Below are 18,167 nucleotides of genomic sequence, written 5' to 3'. Positions count from 1 at the left end.
CCTTTTTTAAACTGCAAATGATATCCCCAAAAGGACAACTTTGTCAACATCTGTTTACCTCATAAGATTGAGTTTCAGTCCATTCATCTCACTTTAGTCATTTTTATTGCAGCAAAATGTAACTGCACTTTGAGAGTATGTTGAATTCATGATATGATGTACAAGGTGAATAAAATAAAACAAAATAAAGATGACATATTTGTTGGACTGGGCAGAGGGTGAGGCTGTTAAAAAAGTCTGTGAGGTTGGTTGAAATTTTAATTTTCAGCTAGCTGCACTGCGTGAAGTCAGATAAAGATTGTTTCTTTCCTAATAAGTAGAGCTACTGGAGTTGGGTTGCTGTTTTTTTCTAAGAAGTGAAATTAAAATATCACTAAATGTATAGATAGTATAATATTGATAAATAGATTTTAGATGGTTTCAGTGTATTTTTACCGTAGATCTCCCCGGCGATGCAGCATTGTCTGAAGAGCAGACGGTTCTGGGTTAGCGTCCCAGTTTTGTCACTCAGCAGGTATCCAACTTGGCCGAGCTCCTCGTTCAGTGAGGTATTCCTGGCCTGAGCCGGTCTGTCTGCCTGCTGCCAATACATCTCTATATCCCAGCCAATGAACAGGCTGTGGACCGTGTGGATCACCTCAAACCTGTGGACACACACACATACACAGTAAGACTGTATGCACACAAACACAGGTGTATTTCAGCCTTCCCGCCTACAATCAAATGAGCGCACTATTGTTGATAGAACTAACGAGATGTAGAGAGCAATCGGCATGGCCGGGCTGAGCAGGATGATGTAGCTCCAGATCACCAGGAACCCAGTGTAGACGGGATTGCCATTAACTACCAGAGCGGACGGAACCTCTGTATGGCTCATGACCCAACTCGAAAACACACCAGCGCCGATGGCAAGGAGCAGAGCCACGAGCAGCACGGTAAGGACAATCTAGAGATCCAGAATATAGACCCATACAGTTTAGAAAAAACTCCACAAGTTATCTCATGCTTGTCATCCCCCTGCCCTTTACCTACTCACCCCGATCACCACTCTGTTAAAAACTTTCTCCATCTGCGTCCTCTTCACTCTCAGTTTCCCGCAGTTCCTCAGGATCTTGGTGTCCGCGCCTGGTACAGAGCAGACAACTATTAGATGCTATCGCTCCAGCGGCCTGGCCGAGCGAGTTGGGAGACCATCCTGCAGCCAGAGGGTGAAAGTTCAAGCCCTCATGTCAGCAAGCATCTGCTGATGTGCCCTTGAGCAAGATGCTGAATCCCTACCAGTTCCGGGGGTGTGTGACCCCGCTGCTGAGAGGTCAGCGGGAAGAGAGAATTTCCCCTGCAGGGATCAATAAAATATCACATTATGTTTTCCAGTGATGCTGTCTCAATCTCACATAGACTGCTGAAAAACGCTGAGCTGCATGCGTAAAAATGACACACACTGAGAATATGTGCCATATCTTAAAACTTGTTCAAGGACAGAAATGGACTCCAACTTATTCTCACTACAACAACAACATGCCAACCTTGATCATGCATTATTTAAAGTACGTTGTGTCAAGTGGGTTAGGAGTTATAATCACGCTGAACTGGGGTCACACCAACAGACACTCTCTGATGAATGGCATAAAACCCATCTCTGGAAGAATCTGATCGATTGATCTGCTTCACCAGAACTGAAAGGGTCACAGCGGTGAGATCCATGACACCTCAGCCTGGTCCGGTAATATCCGATCAATGATCACTTAAAAGACAGGAGGAGCCTGTAATCTGCCAAACGTTAACAGAGCCACATTTAAGACACAGCTGCAAGAGTTAAGTACTGTCCATAATTAGCAGTATAATGTATTCCACATAATAAAATTTGTCATTGAAACAAGTAGAGGCCACAGAAGAAGGTGAAATAAGGATAGGTGGCCGGGACACAAAAACATTTTGCAACAGTTTTATCTCCATTATCGTACACCTCTGGAGGAAATTGTGCCACATATCAGCATTTCTCCTCACACGGTTTACCTCATTTTTAGACTCAACAGACCAGTTTGGCTGTTGCTGTGACCCGTTTTCTGAATAAAAACAGCACTATTCATCCCCTCACTATCTCTCAGGCATATTCATTCCACACAAATCTGTGCTGATATCCCCTTTTCTAAGCTGAATAAATTCTGCAACATGTACCAGTGTATACAGCCAAGCCGTAGGCAAACTCTGTGTTGCGTAGGACTGTTCCCCTCAGGAGGATGTGCTCATTGTCCAGCAGAAGACACTCTCCTCGCCAGTGCAGCTGGCCTCTGAAGGTGTACAGGCGATTGTTTGGCTCCTCGCAGAGCACGACGCCTGTAACAGAAAAGATTACATTTGCTCTACAATGTGTAATGCTGTAAAAGAATGAATTTTGCTGTACTTAAAAAATGAGTACATCTGAATTTGCATTCTTAATAGAAAACATTTATTCACCATCAAAGGCAGCAAGCGTCTCCTCCGAGGGGTGAGAGGTCAGCTCGTTGTGTGTAGCACTGAGCGCCTGCCGGTACTTGAGGTTAGTTTCTCTGTATGAAGAAAAGACCACACATGCACACTAGACAGTTGATCCATTCATTAGAAATAATCATGAGAAGTCAAGGCAATATGCACTTTGTACACATTAAGAGAGACATGCAATATTAATTTCTTTTGTGGATAATCAGAATAAGGAAATTTCTATACTGTTTAGAAGTCTGGGGAAATTAATGTGATCATATTAAAATATTATCATCATATTAAAAGGTCTTAACTCTGCGATAAACCACAAGGCATTTTCATCTCTCTGAAACTGGATCTAACTGGTCTTAAACTAGAGATGTTTTGATACAATTTTTTCCCTCTCAACAATTTCAATACCTGAGCTTGTGTATTAGCTGATACTGAGTACCAATTCAATACCACTGTGTTATAATAATGGCAATAAGAAAAATGATAATAAAATGTTAAAAAATGTACAAAAATAAACAAATAAATAAATAATAATAGCTGTATATTACTAACCCTGTATGGATGTGAAATGATTTGCTATCATTGTTGTAATGCATGGCTCAGGTAGTTTGTGTAAAATACAACCAAATACGTCTGACATTTTGCTAAAGGTGAATGCAGCACAACTTGCTGTATAGGCTGCTGTTTTAGATCTGTTAAGAACTGATTTGCCATTTTATTTGGGAGTGAAATTACTTTAAAGGTTATAAATAAATTACCTGGATCAGTGCATAGACTCACGTACTTGCCAATATCTGCTCCAGCGTTTTAGGCAGTATCAGAGGCATCTAAGACACTGGCTTCCCACTCATTTTCAGTGACAAACTTTCAAAACATTTCCATGATTTTTCAAGGACCCATAATAAAAAAGAATATTCTTTCCCCTTTGGTTGACATTTGAGAAAATGACAAAGCGTATGTTACTGCAACAATTTCATTACACAAAATTGCATGACTTTTCCAAAACTGCCAATGGTGTTTACTAACTCTATGACTTTTCCAGGACTGGAAAATGCATTTGTAATAAAGTCCATAACTTTTCCAGGTTTTCCATGACTGTGGGAACCATGTTGATAATGGTGTCGGTATTGGAAGAACTCTTATTTGCTCTCTTATTTTGAACTAGTATCAAAATCACATCATTCAAACTGATTCTTTCACTGATTCCATATTTTATCTGACCCAAATTAATCATACACCTCTTTGCCCTTTTATGATTCACCTCAGATGCTCTTCACATGTGCAGACAGGGCCCCTCTGGCTGTCCCACAGTGTATAAATGATTTTAGACCTTTAAAGGTGACCAAGTATTTGTTGTCAAAGTCCCATGGCAACAGAAGAGGAGTCTGGAGAGCTTAGGCTTCAAAAATCAATATCACCTTTAAAATGAAATCTTAAAACTTCTTATGAACTCCTGATTTGTGCTATCATTTTTACCATTATATATTTTTTTATCCTACTCACTCCACACTGCACAGTTTTTATGTTGTAGGTACCCAATTGCTTTTGCTTGTTTTAATACATAGAATATGATGAATTTATTAATAGAATAAGAGAACAGATTAGTTTCTTACCCGTCGATATCTGCTGTCTCTACATAACACAGACTGTGAGGTTCTGAACTACACAGGAGGAGAAGGTCAGCCTGAGTGGAAAGAGGGAAACAGAAAAATCAAGACAGTGATAAATAGGAAGTTACTGGAAATATAAATAGAGCTATGGAGCATTTATTAAAATATTTAATCTTAAGCAGTTGCACGCTGCTATGCTGAAAATTTCCACTATCTGAAAATAATAATATATGCAAGCTATAGGGTAGGTTATAGGTTAGGTGAACAACTAATTCATGCAATCTTATTCTGCTTGAACAACAATGATTACTCAGACACTTTGTTTTCTATATCGCTGTTAATTTCTTTGTTGTATAAATTGAAAATCTCACAGGGATGACTTGATCTTTATGGATCCGCAGCACATCTCCCACACGCAGATCCTTCCACTGTGCTCTGCTGAAACTGAGACAGAGGACAGATGAGCAGTGAGCAACTGGATAAAAATAATACATAAAAATAATCAATGGCTTTCATACACTTCATCTTGCTGGTCACAAATCTTCTAAATGTGCAATACAACCCTATATACAAACACTAAAACTTTCTCTTCTTAGACCAAAAGTAATGTTTGAATAGATTTTATATTGAAAACACAATCAGTAAGCCACATGTTTAAAATAATAAATACATTTAAAAAACCCACTATGAAATTTTCCCAAACCCCAAATAATTGACTCCTAATACACAAACTGACAGTATACAACACCTACATCTAAATTACTGTTTTCAAATACTATGAAAGATCTGTTTCAATGTGTGCTGAAATTGGTCCGGGTTACATCCCAAAAACTGCAAACTCTACCATGTTTGCTATGCAAATTTTCACAAAGCAAATGCAAACCCAGTTCTCTGTACTTAAAAATCCACTCTGGACTGGAGATTTTAGGTTTCTTTGCTGATGTTTTGTTGAAATCTGTTCTCTCATCAATCTGAATTTCTCCTTTCAGAGAACATTTGACTTTGGTATTAGTGACGTACCTAATCAAGACTGCGCTGAGTACATACGAATCTCAGATTTTAGGAAAGTGTACAGACATAGCCCCCTGTGGAATGTGAAAACTCCTCTCTGGTGATAAACTTTCCACAGATGCAAGTCTGTTTGTCAACATCAGACATTTTCGGGACATAAAGAGAATTTTTGAGTGAAGGGGGACTTAAACTACAATGCTGCTAAAACAATAATGTTCTTTAATATAGTTCTCCAGCAGTTACAACAATTTTAAGAGTAGACTACAAATTATTTTTTACATTTTTCTCTCAGTCCACAAGGGAAAGCAAATCATCTGGAGTGTAACAGTCGCAGAAACAGGCTGAGGCAAAAGTATCTCAGAGGACAGGAGAAGATGTCATCAAGAGGTTGGTCATAGTTCACGTCTTGCAATAGGTGTTTTTACCCTGCTCTAATGCACAAAGGGACCATCTAGGGATTCACTCATTCACACTTCATTAGAGCTTCATTAGAGGACCGTTTCAAACTGGAAGTCCTGAGAGAATAACACACTGTCTTTGTCCTCACCTCTGGGAAATGAGTACGTCACAGGGTCGGGAGTTAATCTCAGAGTCACTGCGTCTCCTTGCCTGAACCAGAGATGGAGAAAAAGAGAGAGAGACAAACCCAAAAAAAAGAATGAGCGGAGGGAAAGAGATCGACTGAAAAGCCTGACAAGAATGGAGAAAAAGAGTGATGGACAAGGAGTGTGTGAGAGGGAGTGCGGGTGGCCATGAAAGGTTGAACGGGAGAAAGGAGAAAGGAGGAACGCCATTACGGGGCTCTACAGTGACACCAGCTGGGAGATTTACACCCTCCACTAAATGATTAGTCAATAGAGAGGGGTCAAGCAAGCGTTTCACCCAGAGCTGTTAACGACCGTAACTCAGTGATGCACTTAACCAGAGAATTCTCCATGCAAAACATCACGCCTGCATTTAAAAGGAAAAGCTTTAATGATAGGAGAGAAAATTAATGCTACTGGGATGACTGGTTTTGTCAATGAGGAGAGGACAAGGAGTCAATGCGGACAATGAAGGAGAGAGAGGAGTGCGTACAATCTTAAGTGCCAGGTGCATAAATGCATGCGTGAGGCCGGTCGTATATTTGCGTTTAAGATCATGCATTTGTGTGTGAGCGGGTGGATTCATCGCTTAGGGATAACCCCCTCCCAGACTCCCCAAGTGTGGGGGCGGGCTGCGGAGTGACTGGTGGTCTCACCATGTCGTTGACAAGGTCTTTCACTGCTCTCACAGAGAGTACGATGAGTAGTGGGATGATGGTTATGTACCAAGGTATGGATGAGATGGCAGGGACACACTGGACACCACAAGCAGGCATGGATACACACAGAGGGAAAAGGAAACAGTCACGGTACAAGACCATATGCACACACAGTGTTTCCAACAGTGACAATTTTTGTGCTTAAAAAAAATCTGACGAAACAGTCAAAAGCTCTCGAAGAAGTTGTTCAGTGGACCTTGATTTAAATCAGCTACAAAGAGTTTTTAAATGGTTATGAAACAGTCCCAGTTTAATACTGGTGCCTCTATATGACCTACATACGCCAACAAGACCTTCAGCGTGAAGACTGGCTTTTTCTGTGTAGTTTTTCTTAAAGCTACATTATGTAGCAAATCTGTTCCCTGTGCTTTGGTGCAACACCACTGTCGTTAAACAAAAAGTGATGTTAAGCCTTCGCCTCATAGTCAACGTGCATTTGTTGACAAGCTGAGGGATGCTGAGCCGTCAAAGACGTTGTGAGAGGCCAAAGAACCAGGTCCAATATTTACTCTAGTCCAGCTTCTTGCTCAGTCAGTCTCTGTTTTTCCTCTTCCTCGCGTCCTCTGTAACCACCCTCTTCCATTTCTTAGCCTCAGCTATTGTATCAAACACGACCGAGAGGAGCTTACTGGCTTCTTTTCAGCTGAAGGCTGGTGTGTGACGTAGTGCTGTAAAGCCGTAACTTTTCTCATAAGAGAACCACAGCTCACTGGCCAAGTTACAAGTTAAAGCAGGCAACCAGCGCACTCTGTGGGAATGAGATAATTGCCAGTGTACTATTAGATCAACTTCGAAATTTCTGCTTTATGGTGAAAAAACTACATAAAGTTGCTTTGATGCCTGTCCTCGGCTCTGATTCTCCGCAAAAATCAGAAAAATTGATCCGTGGCACACAGACCAGAGGAGCATAAGCCTGTATTCTCCCAATGGATGTATAAAAGGAACTGGATACAGCGTTGGAGGCAGAGCCACGTTAACTCGTGAAAGTTGCTGACTGGCACATGAAGCCAAAATTGTTTTTTGTTTTTTCTCTTTAAATAGACGATTCATTATTTTGGTTTGCATTTTAAACCTTAATAGAAAAATTCCGTTAAAATAACCCTGTAAATGTAATCTTGGTTCCACAACTTTCACATTGCAGTATTCCTGACCTACATGACATTATCACTAAGTCACAGTGGTGCAACCCAAACTAATTTTCTTTTAAAACAAATAGAAATTAAAAAAAAAAGTAGCCCCTACTTCCTCAAACACAAATGCTGTTGAAGCTAAATGCACATTTAAACTTCTTTATGAGACACAAACAAAACACAACTTTCATCCAGGAGATCACTGTATAAGTCTCATGCAAAACCAAAAGACAACCTATTTAAATGTAATATTATGTCACTTACATACCTACATCCTATGTGAAAGCAAGTCTTTTTCTGTCCTCTACAAAAACTTAAATAGGGATAAAATTATCTAATCATTCCGTTCCTCTACATTTTTGAAATAATATCAGACTAAACGGATCACATGCCTTAAGTCATTTGCTGCAGGTTTTGACACTCCAGAAGTGTATCCACTGATTTACAGACATCTCTCTCACAATGTTAGGTCTACGGAAACAAGTCTTTCTGGGCCCAATGACATCACTGGACAGATGGTTGTAATTCCACAGTTTGGCCATTATGTCAACGTGGCTTTAAATGCTGGTGCTGTTCCTAGGGGCTTGATTTTCCCCGGCAAAGTTTTGCAGTGAGTGGTATGTTAGCAAGTTCAAAGGGACAATGAAAGAGCATGGGTAAATACAAGAGCCTCCAAAACAAAAAAACATGCTAGCCACATTAAGATCTTTATGATATGAGACAGTGCTGCTCATGGTAACACTACCACTTTTGTTAACAGGGGCTGCCAAAATCAACATAAAATGAGAGTTCCTTGTACTTACTTAATTAAGTCAAACTACACAAGACAAAAGGAATTCACAATGTCAGGATTAGGATAGGATTAGCTCTGATAGGCAGTTTTAGAGAGATCAAACAGCATGACATCTTGTTGGTGAACTTTTCTGTTAAGGTAATCTTTTTCCCCCCGAGGTGACAACTGAATTTATTTAAGGTGTGTCAGACTGTGAACCCTCCTTTGCAAACAGAAAAAACGACTATCTGTAGTTATAGTAGATTATTTCACAGATAACTGGTTGCACACCATGTTTGATCTAACAGAACTAGATAGATTGATCACTGTGGAGGGACTTTATCAGTATCATTCCTATGACTTCAGACTGTCTGCACATTTAAAAAAAACAAACAAAAAAAAAACCCTCTTTGGATATTGTTAACATGATACAGCAAGGACTAAAGATGAATGCATAAAAGAAAACAAGTAGAGAGATGGAGAAAGCCAACAGCTGAGGCTTCATCTGACCTGCAACACCACCATGAGGAGGAAGTAGAGATTGGCCACTCGCTGGAACTGTTCAAACAGTGTCAGGGGCAGGAAAGTCAGGGGGGAGTACTTGTAGCTGCGGACCACATTGTCCTGGCAACAAACATGAGCAGCAACAGAGAGAGAGAGAGAAGCACAGTGTGCCACACAGAGACACGTGTATTAACAAATCAACCTGTTCCTCAACGCATCAGCATGTCAACAGGTGTTAGGTTACCGTGTGGAGGGAAGGAAGCACATGTGTAACTGACTCACCGCGTACCGCCCCCAGTGGAAGCACAGAAAGGATTTCTTCCGTTTGTGTTGGTGGTAGTGGCGGCGGTTTGCCCTCACCTCCCATGTGAAGCCTGTTAGAGACGAGTTTTAGCTCTCAATGACCATTTACACACAATTGCTGAATGCATCATTTACATCAGCAGACAGCAGATGGATGTGTGAATGTGTATTAAGGAAGTATTTCACTGCTGGAAAGATGTTTTTTTTTTTAATAAAACTAGGTTATCTATGCAGGACAAAGACATGAAAAAAGGGATTGTTTGCTCAAGAGGTAGAAAATCTACAAATACCAGAATGCACTTCCCTGCACCGGACCAATAAATGCTCCGCTGGTAGGTGGTATAATCTGAACTCGTATGTTTGTATTAGAGTAAAACAGTAAATTAAAACATTTTTCTGAAAACAGCTAGGGTGAGAAATAGGCAACTCGGTAACAGAATCTTGGTTTATATTTGATCAGCGCTGTTTAGTTTTACCGTTTGAGTTTTTCAGCCTCCTTTGCAGGAAGCAGTATGCTGCCCACTTCTGGTTCACAAACTCGCTATTACAGCTAACAAGGCACTATTATATGTTTCTGAAAACATTTTAGGTGAGAAATAGGTAGAGCATGAACAGAATCTTGGTTTATCTTTAATTAGTACTGCATAGTTTTACTGTTTAATCTTAGTTTGGTGTGAGAGAGAGACACACGGGTTTGTCTCTCGATTCACTTATATACTCTGCGTCCATGGTGGCAGCATGGGTGGTGGGCAATATTATAATGCAGAAGTACAGCCTATAATTCCAGCAACAGCCCGAGAGCGAGTGAAACACCGCTTTTGCAAATGAAGCAAAATGCATCATCTGGCAGAGTTTCACTGGAAGGGTAGCTGGAAGATCCTGGCACTGGTTAGATGGAGGGAAGTTTACCACGGTTCATTTACATATACTACTTCCTTTGTTAAGATACAAAGCTGGTTGAAAATTGGTGAAGTATCCCTTTAATATACATATACATACTACATATTTAATATTAATATACATATCTGTAGTGTTCTGCAAATCTCAAAGGGATTCTTGCATTGCCTATTTGAAAAGGCAAAAATGACATCTGCTGTAGAAACATGATCCTCTAAGGGAGAAGATATCAATCTAGACAACCATCACATGCAGGCTGCAATGCAAATATTATGCTGATAGGTTGTTTTAAATGATATCAGGTATGTTTTCATTTTTTAAAAAAAAGAATAGATCCCAGTAGACACAGTGAGATAAAGAGACAGTGAGCAGCAAGAGAAAAAGAAAGAAAATAAATGATGGAGATCCAAAAACACATACCAGATTCAAGTCCCTCCAAAACCATGATGCAGACCCAACGTTTACAGACTTCTGCTATGCTATAGAAAAGAGACAACAGAGTGAAATGGCTGCTTGTGTCCCTCTCTAAGATAACAGTCTTGTAACTTATTACATCGTGTTACTATGCTCACCTATACCATAACGGACAACAGACAAAAGGTTACAAACCACTGGTGCTTCTCTAAACAGATTCCTCCATCAGATGTAACCCTACCCATCCTCAATTAACCGCTTGATTATATAAACAAAAGGCGAAGTAAGGGCAACTTGACGGTTGTATTCCATATGATGAAATAGTCAGAAATTTACCAACTCTTTCGGTTGAATCTCTGCTGAAAACTGGATGAGCAATCCTGGTGAAAGAGAACCGTGGCTGCTCAGATTGAAACATCTGAATCAAACCTGCAAGAATTAACATGGAGATTAATCAGCATGATAACTGTACCTGATGAGTCATGCTACATTTTACCCGTTGTTGATCAGTAACTATACCACCTTTGTCAACACATTAATAAACAGCGTAAAGACAGGCAGGACATCAAAACAGTTTATTTTGCTATGAATACATCCCTTCTGTAAAGCTGTCAACATTACCTTTGTTGTTGAAATTAACCAGCAGCACATACAGTTAGTAATCCAAAAACAATCACCTGCATTGTTAGCCAATGCTGTCTATGTGGTTCCTGAAGCATAGCTGAGCCATCAATCACAGAGATCTACGAACCACAACTAGACATTTTAACATGGCTGTTTTCATAACCATTCTTCGGCTGCTTTTCACAACACACACCTGTTTCATCCATCCCCCTCCTTCCTCTGCATGCTCCCGGCCCCGCCTTCCTCCCGCTCCCAGGTGAAGGCTCCGGTATCACAGACTGTACTCCCCGTGCACTTTACCTGTGGAGATGAAGAGGGATGGGGGAGGGGCAAGAAGGCCAGCGGAGTATAAGCATAACAAATCACTGTTTTGTTTATGTCATTTTCTGCAGGTATTACTGTAAAAACAGAGTCTTGTTTAGTTTTCGGGGAGTAAACTACTACAAACTGAGACTTGAGACTAACTGGGTGAACTTTTCAAACTAACCTAAATAACTTCAGTTGTCCCAGAAAGTCTTTGCAGTGGTATGGTAATGTAGCTGCTGTGGGAGTATTGGTTTACAGGAAAGGGAAAACAGAAAAATACTGCATTCAGACTGGGCATACATGGCCGAAACCAAACTCCAGTTCTTGTTTATTGTTTTAGCTGCCCTTTCTCATTGAACCTGTCCCAATATATGTACAGACACACAGGTACATCATCATTGTTATTATTATCATTATTATTATCTACAGAAGAAATGTGATTAAAAACATGCATAAACCAAGGTGTCTACATGCATCATGATATTAAATGCTTTATAAATCTTTATAAATCTTGAAAAAAATCAAGATTTATAAATCATTTTTAAACTGTTTTTTATACAAATCATCTTTTTCTTATTCAAGCATTGCAGGTAAGTAATATCGTTATTAGAGTGAGTTATTAACCTACTTTTTTGCACACAGGGTAATGCATGTATGAGATAAAAAGACAGTGTTTGGTTCAGTGGTGGGTTTTAAGATTTGTAACATCAGAAAAGTAGACTTTTATACTATAAAAGCATGACACATTTTGACAAGAAGAAATTAAAGATGGATAAATACAATTGGATTTAAAAAAAAGAGGGGCTATTAGGACTGCCTAAGGGCTTTTAAGACCTAATATTTTTTAAAACTATAGTTAAGAGATGTTAAGACTTTAAATACCTGATAAACATGCTGTATATAATATAGATTAAATAAACCCTGCATCCACTCCAGATTATGTTTGCTAAATTGCTGCAATGGTAAAATTCTTATTAATAGACAAATGCCTTTCACTGATACACAGTTTGCTTCCAAATATGAACTAAAATGGTGTTTTATAAGTAAACTTGCGTTATATTCATAGTTTCATTTGTAATGTACTACCCAAAAAAGTGGAAAAACGGGCCCTCCTGTGTTAAATTAATCAGTCATATTCTTTCAGATAAAATTAAACATTAATCAGTTTTTTAATAACAGTTTTTCATTCGCAAATTCTCAGAATGAACAACTATTCATTATCTTGAGTCCTGTCCAAAGATACTTACAGTTGAGTAATTAACTTTACGTTTTATATCTTATCTCTTTACTCTTTTATTGTAAATCTGTATCCTTCATCATGTTTTTATATTGTATGGCTCCTTAAAGCACTTTGAATTGCCCTGTTGTATGAAATGTGCTTTACAAATAAAGTTGCCTTGCCTTACCTATGCAGTCACTCAGTAAAAAATATGAATGTATGTATAAGTGTTTTTCACATTGATGATTTTTTCAAAGGTATCTTTTCTTTAGATAACATAACAAGGCATGCATTATTTATTTAAGTGCTGTAGTTAACACCTCTGCCTTTTTCATGAATCTAATGCCACCTGGTGGAGGTGAGCACCCACTGCAGTTTAACCATCAGCTGAAGGTCAAAAAAGGTGAATTGGACAACAATGGCAGCTCTGAACAAAACACAGCTGGCTGAATTTAAATCTACACTCATTGTCAGTTAAATGTACTATTTGTGGTTTCATATCTCTTCGTCTCATTTCTCTTTCCTATGTAAGTGAGGTCGTCCCCACAAATGCCACACATCAACACCTGAAGGTGCGTGTATCTTATGTCTTATATGTATGCTCGTGCATATCTGGGGCGATCTTTCCTATCTATTTTTACAGCTGGGCTGTGCAGCACAGTGGTTAGGGGGAACGTGCTGATGGTGTGGCACGAGTACTCGTAGGCCTCAAAAAAACAATGACAGTCAATAGGCCAAGCTGTTTTACCACAGTTTAACCGTTGCCCATCATGGCTGTCAAACCTAACGTCCATAAACACGTAGTCAAAGGGTCTCTTTGGGCCTGTGGGCTGTTTTCGAATTCCTACTCTGCAAATTTCAGGGGAGAAGATTAAGAAAGCATCACCAATACAATCTAATTCAATTGATAATGAATCCAAGCCAAATAAAATACTAAAATAAATTTAAAGTGATATCTTCAAGCAAAAATCTGGAAGATAATTTAAATGCTTAAATAACAGATTCACATTTGCAAGTCTGTTTTGAAATAATTCACCTATTTCAATAAGAACTGCTGTAGCTCCTATTGTTCTTCCTGTCCATACCAGCCAGAAAGAAATCCCAAAATCTACAGTCCTCATTACATGCTTGAATGACACCCTAAACTCTATCTAAAGCTAGTATGAGCATTCAGCAGTCTGAGTTAGCCAAATCAAGTGGGTATATAGCTGGGTAGATGTTCCCCTAAATATTAAGAACATGTGTATTTGTCCCTCCTTCGTAAAAAAAATTAAAAGTAGCAGATGAAATTTATTTAGAAAAAATTAAATACATTCACACTATAAACTGAAGTAGAGGGGCTCAAATTAGTGCATTAAAATTCACCAGTATGAAGGAAATTAAGAGTTTGATGCTGAAAATTTTCTGGTGGTCGACCCCCAAACCCTTTGTGTGGTCCCTCAAATGTTGAAATGAAACCTACACCCTTAGTATCCTCCAAAACAGACTGTGGATTTTGTCCCCCCCATCACCTACAATGTGATCTCATCAGAAATTATGTTTTCACAGTCAGTATGGAAGAATAATTATAGCTATTAAATTTAAATAAATAAACGTGTACGTAATATTGGATACTCTTATAGAAAGACAATGGCGGCAGGAATGATTGCAGCAGCTTTGCGCCTCCTGTTATTAATCTTAACTTTTAGTTCTATATTTGATACTAAATATTTCTTAGACTTTGTATTTAAATTGGTCAAATGTTATGTTGACTATAATCTCTTATATTCGTACCTTATTGTATGTGTGAATATGTGTGAAGTCATTTATTTATTCTTTTTAATAGTATACACCATTTGAGGATGACACATTTGTAATCTGGTTATGCTCGCATAATGAAAAAGTTTTTGAATCAAAGGGAAACACATTAAAGCAGAATGCAGTGGGACAACGCAAAGATACTCCTGGTATATAACTGCTAGAGGTCATAAAATTAACTGGAGAGTCAAAAACAATGAGAACCATAAAGTAATCATTAATCATGCCACTTTAAGGGCCATTTGCAAACAGGAACCAAGTGTAAGCAACATTTCTCATTTATTTCTACAACTTTTAAATTCATGGAACTGACTAAGTGATAAAGACGCCACTAATGATATACTAAAAAAAAAAAACAGGTCACATCTTGCTAAGAGTGACATTCTTACCACAGCATCAGCAGGCAGTGAGAAAAACACAAGAGGAGGAGATGATAAGTTTAACTTCCTCATGTTTTGTTCATTACAAGTGAAACAGCTCTGCAAAAAACTACATCAGAAATGTAAACCAACAGACTAATTTCTTGAAATCTTGATCGTTACATACAGTAAGTCACTCTGCCGGACTCCAGAAATGTTTATGTATATTGTTTAAACTTTCTTTTGCTCACAGTGATTGTAACTGCAACACAACAAAGCATTAATTAGCACAGCCAAAATGTTTCTTTCAACTGCATCATATTTCTCACTTCATATAAACGTTAAACTCGACAATGAAAACCACAATCACCAAGTCCCACCCCAAAACAAACACATTGATTATCTCTCTGCTATTTATTGCACAGTCAAACATACAAGTTTCCATCACTTGTTTAATGTGAGCATGTTTGTTCTCATCTTATTCTGTATCTCACAAGATCTCAGCAGTGCATGACCCTCAGGACACCCTTGACTTCCTAACAGTGAGTGTGAGAAAGCCCTGGGCTGTGGGAAGCTTCTCAGAGCTCTTATTTCTCAGGGACCTACATTACTACCGTGAGGTTTTTAAAGTGGCAATGTGCAAAAGTCACACTGTTACTGACTACGAGGAGGTGATACCCTCAACCTAACTTCCTGTAGAAAGTGGTTAACTTCGTAGCCGTGAGTTAAGGAGTGCGAATCAGGTCAGCAAACCCCATCAAAATAATAAAAATAAAATAAAAAAAAAATCTCACAAATATTAAATATCTATGTTGTAAAAAGATTTAGTCTTGACGTGACATTCAAGCAAATGTTAATCTGGTTCAGATGAAGTCAAAACAAAGTGGCGGTATTTCGTCTAAAGTGGAGTTTCACTGCACAGCAGCGCAGTGAAAGTAGAACATGGTGGGTTTTGGATGGGAGTGGGTGTTTGTGTGTGAAGAGTGAGGATGACATAACATCAAAGTTTACAGGAACAAGCCGATAAGACTAAACCCCAAATGATGAGTCACCTCATCATGATTTGCATCTAAGCAAAGTGGCATCACGTTGCTCGGTGAAACGTGGGTACACTGAAACATGTCAATAATGATAAAACTGTGGTTAAGAGGGTACTGGTAAGACAGTGTGGTCCTGTGGAAGGCGTATCTGAGGGATACTCAAGTAATGTTATGCCATTTTCGAAGCAGTAATGCTGAAATAAATCATATTGAATGCAACTGGGCTACGCTCAAGCTCAACGACACCAAATTCTGGAGGAAAGCTCAGTTGACCGAGACTGCTTTAAGTCAAGTAGTCTTTTTTTTTCTATTTCTATCCCCAGATTTTGCTGCAGAGTGAGTGCTCTTGACTCTCACGCTACTCTTTGCACCTGCAGGCATGTAGTTAACGGCACAAAGCGAGAGCGAGACCGAACCGTAAAGTGAAAAAGTTGTGAATTTACAGCTCACAGCAAGATTACAGGATACAGTCTTTGTCTTTTGTTGACATCTAGTGTCGCCAAATAATGAGCCCCATTCAAACTCTGTCTGGAAAACAAAAAACCTCTTTTAGAGACTTTTCAGAGACTTTTAGATAAGGAAAGATTAAAACCAGCTGTATCATGTAACAATGGCTTGTGAGTAAGGCCCACTGCATCTATATTTTTGGTAACACGCAAAGCAATAAGCAGCAAGGATGAATCAAACCGTCTCCCAAACGTGAGAAATGTAAACGAGACTGGCTGTGTGGTTCCCTCTCAGACAGAAATGTAAAAACTTAACTAATCACTCCATAGTTACGAAACCAGCCAGACATAATACTGCTTAAGATACATCATCAACATATCGAGAAATCATTTGCAACATGCAGTCAGGATGTGGGTGCTGCCAAACAAAGAGAAAGTGGCAGACATAAAATTATGTAGACATACCTTGCCATACCACAATGCTCTCTGAACATGTTCATTTGAACAGTGACAATTAGTCATCCTCAAAGGGAGCAGATTCAGTCAGTACTGAGAAGCACAGTCAATCAAAGCTGAATAAATCAAATCAAATAACATATTGGTGCTGCATTTAGTTATGAACCCAACGCTGTATTACTTGAAGCTATTACTGAATGACCTAACTTTCATAAATACACCTTTTCTATATGCTTCAGGTTTGTTAACTCTGTGCCCTTCATTTGATTGTGCATTTTTTTATATGTGATCATGTATATATGTTTACTTCTCATCAGACTAATCAGTGGGTATCAATAAAAGCTAACATGATACTAAATCTTTAAAAAAATCTGGAAACTAACTTCTACTGAGAGACTACCCCGACTGCTGGAACATGGCTGACTGTGGCATCTGTGGTTATAGTGAGACAGAGCGAAAAATCTGCTGGAGTTTTCTCTAAACGCAGAGCTGATAGATCAGAGGAAATCCCCCCCCTAATCTGGACAGCCCCCACACTCAGCAAACCATAGTGAAATCTTCAGCACAAACTGTACAAGAATGATCTTGTACCATGAACTGTGGTTTTCCAATTTGGTGGCATTATTTAGTGCATTATTGTCTTCACCATTTTGTTCGTTTTGATCTCACCTCTTCTTAACTTAAAATGTTTCTTTACTTTCCTTGCATCCATTTCTCTTCTAGTGAGCAGAGCTGAACTGCCAATCTGAGTAATTTCATTCAACGATAGGCTCCACCATCTCCAACGCCAAGTCAACATGCTGAATCTGCTGATAGCCAATCATTGACTGACAGCTGACTGTCTTTCATTGCAGGAGCATGGCCATCATAAGTGGACATATGATTTGCCCAGGGGACATGAGTGGCCAACTGAATTTTCAACACCATTCAAAAGGAAATATTACAATTTTGGCAGATGCTGTCAAGAGAGACATGGTGTCTGAGATGAGGAAGCACACAGTCTTTGGACCAATGTTAATAGCTGATGGAATCACAAATGTGTGTATATCGGAGCAATTCTCCTATAGTCCCTGTGAGTTTGTGCACATACATGGTCATGCATGCACATTTATACTGTGCAACATCCCCCAGCAAATATATGTTCCCACACATGATTTCGTTCATTAAGTAATCTGTCTGTAGACCTAAAAAATCTTGAAAAGTAAGATATAATCACGTCACCTGAAATTTAGAAAAAATAAAATTTGGCAACATTATATATACATTACCATTGGGTTAGGCTGACCATTTCCTAATAACTCCACAACTTTTATTGCAGGCATTCAGATACAGAGAATTTTTTTTTTTTTTTTTAATGGAAAAAGTCCTAGAAATTTCACCATCTGAGGAAAAGTAGCTAGAAACTAAGTTCCTTTGCTTGCCACGAACTGTGGTAGACAAACTGAGAGCACCTTTGAAGATTGTAAGTAATATTTTATGGTGCAAACGAGTTCATTATTTACCT

General features: G+C 39.0%; 1 protein-coding gene across 6 annotated transcripts in view; it reads right to left on the bottom strand.

Moving 5' to 3' along the window:
* Positions 1-18,167, bottom strand: part of atp8b3 (ATPase phospholipid transporting 8B3) — a 50,744-nt gene that overhangs the window by 17,900 nt on the left and 14,677 nt on the right. For 4 of the 6 annotated variants that reach the window (XM_088077859.1, XM_088077860.1, XM_088077862.1 and 1 more), the window contains 14 exons: positions 11,234-11,340; positions 10,753-10,845; positions 10,423-10,481; positions 9,085-9,176; positions 8,809-8,922; positions 6,334-6,432; positions 5,641-5,702; positions 4,454-4,526; positions 4,086-4,156; positions 2,458-2,549; positions 2,179-2,337; positions 1,037-1,125; positions 753-946; positions 436-644 (listed from right to left, as the gene is read on the bottom strand). In XM_088077859.1, coding sequence (XP_087933985.1) covers positions 436-644; positions 753-946; positions 1,037-1,125; positions 2,179-2,337; positions 2,458-2,549; positions 4,086-4,156; positions 4,454-4,526; positions 5,641-5,702; positions 6,334-6,432; positions 8,809-8,922; positions 9,085-9,176; positions 10,423-10,447 — 1,279 coding nt within the window. In that variant the 5' untranslated portion in view covers positions 10,448-10,481; positions 10,753-10,845; positions 11,234-11,340. Of the gene's footprint in view, positions 1-435; positions 645-752; positions 947-1,036; positions 1,126-2,178; positions 2,338-2,457; positions 2,550-4,085; positions 4,157-4,453; positions 4,527-5,640; positions 5,703-6,333; positions 6,433-8,808; positions 8,923-9,084; positions 9,177-10,422; positions 10,482-10,752; positions 10,846-11,233; positions 11,341-18,167 lie in introns of those variants that run through there. The other 2 variants (XM_088077861.1, XM_088077864.1) reach the window with 2 other exon arrangements.

Source organism: Plectropomus leopardus, chromosome 5 (assembly GCF_026936395.1).
Source record: "Plectropomus leopardus strain MGB_pleo_1.0 chromosome 5, ASM2693639v1, whole genome shotgun sequence".
In the NCBI taxonomy this organism is placed as follows: domain Eukaryota; kingdom Metazoa; phylum Chordata; class Actinopteri; order Perciformes; family Serranidae; genus Plectropomus; species Plectropomus leopardus.
Note: the sequence above shows the minus strand (reverse complement) of the source record. Positions and strands in the feature narration are given on the sequence as shown.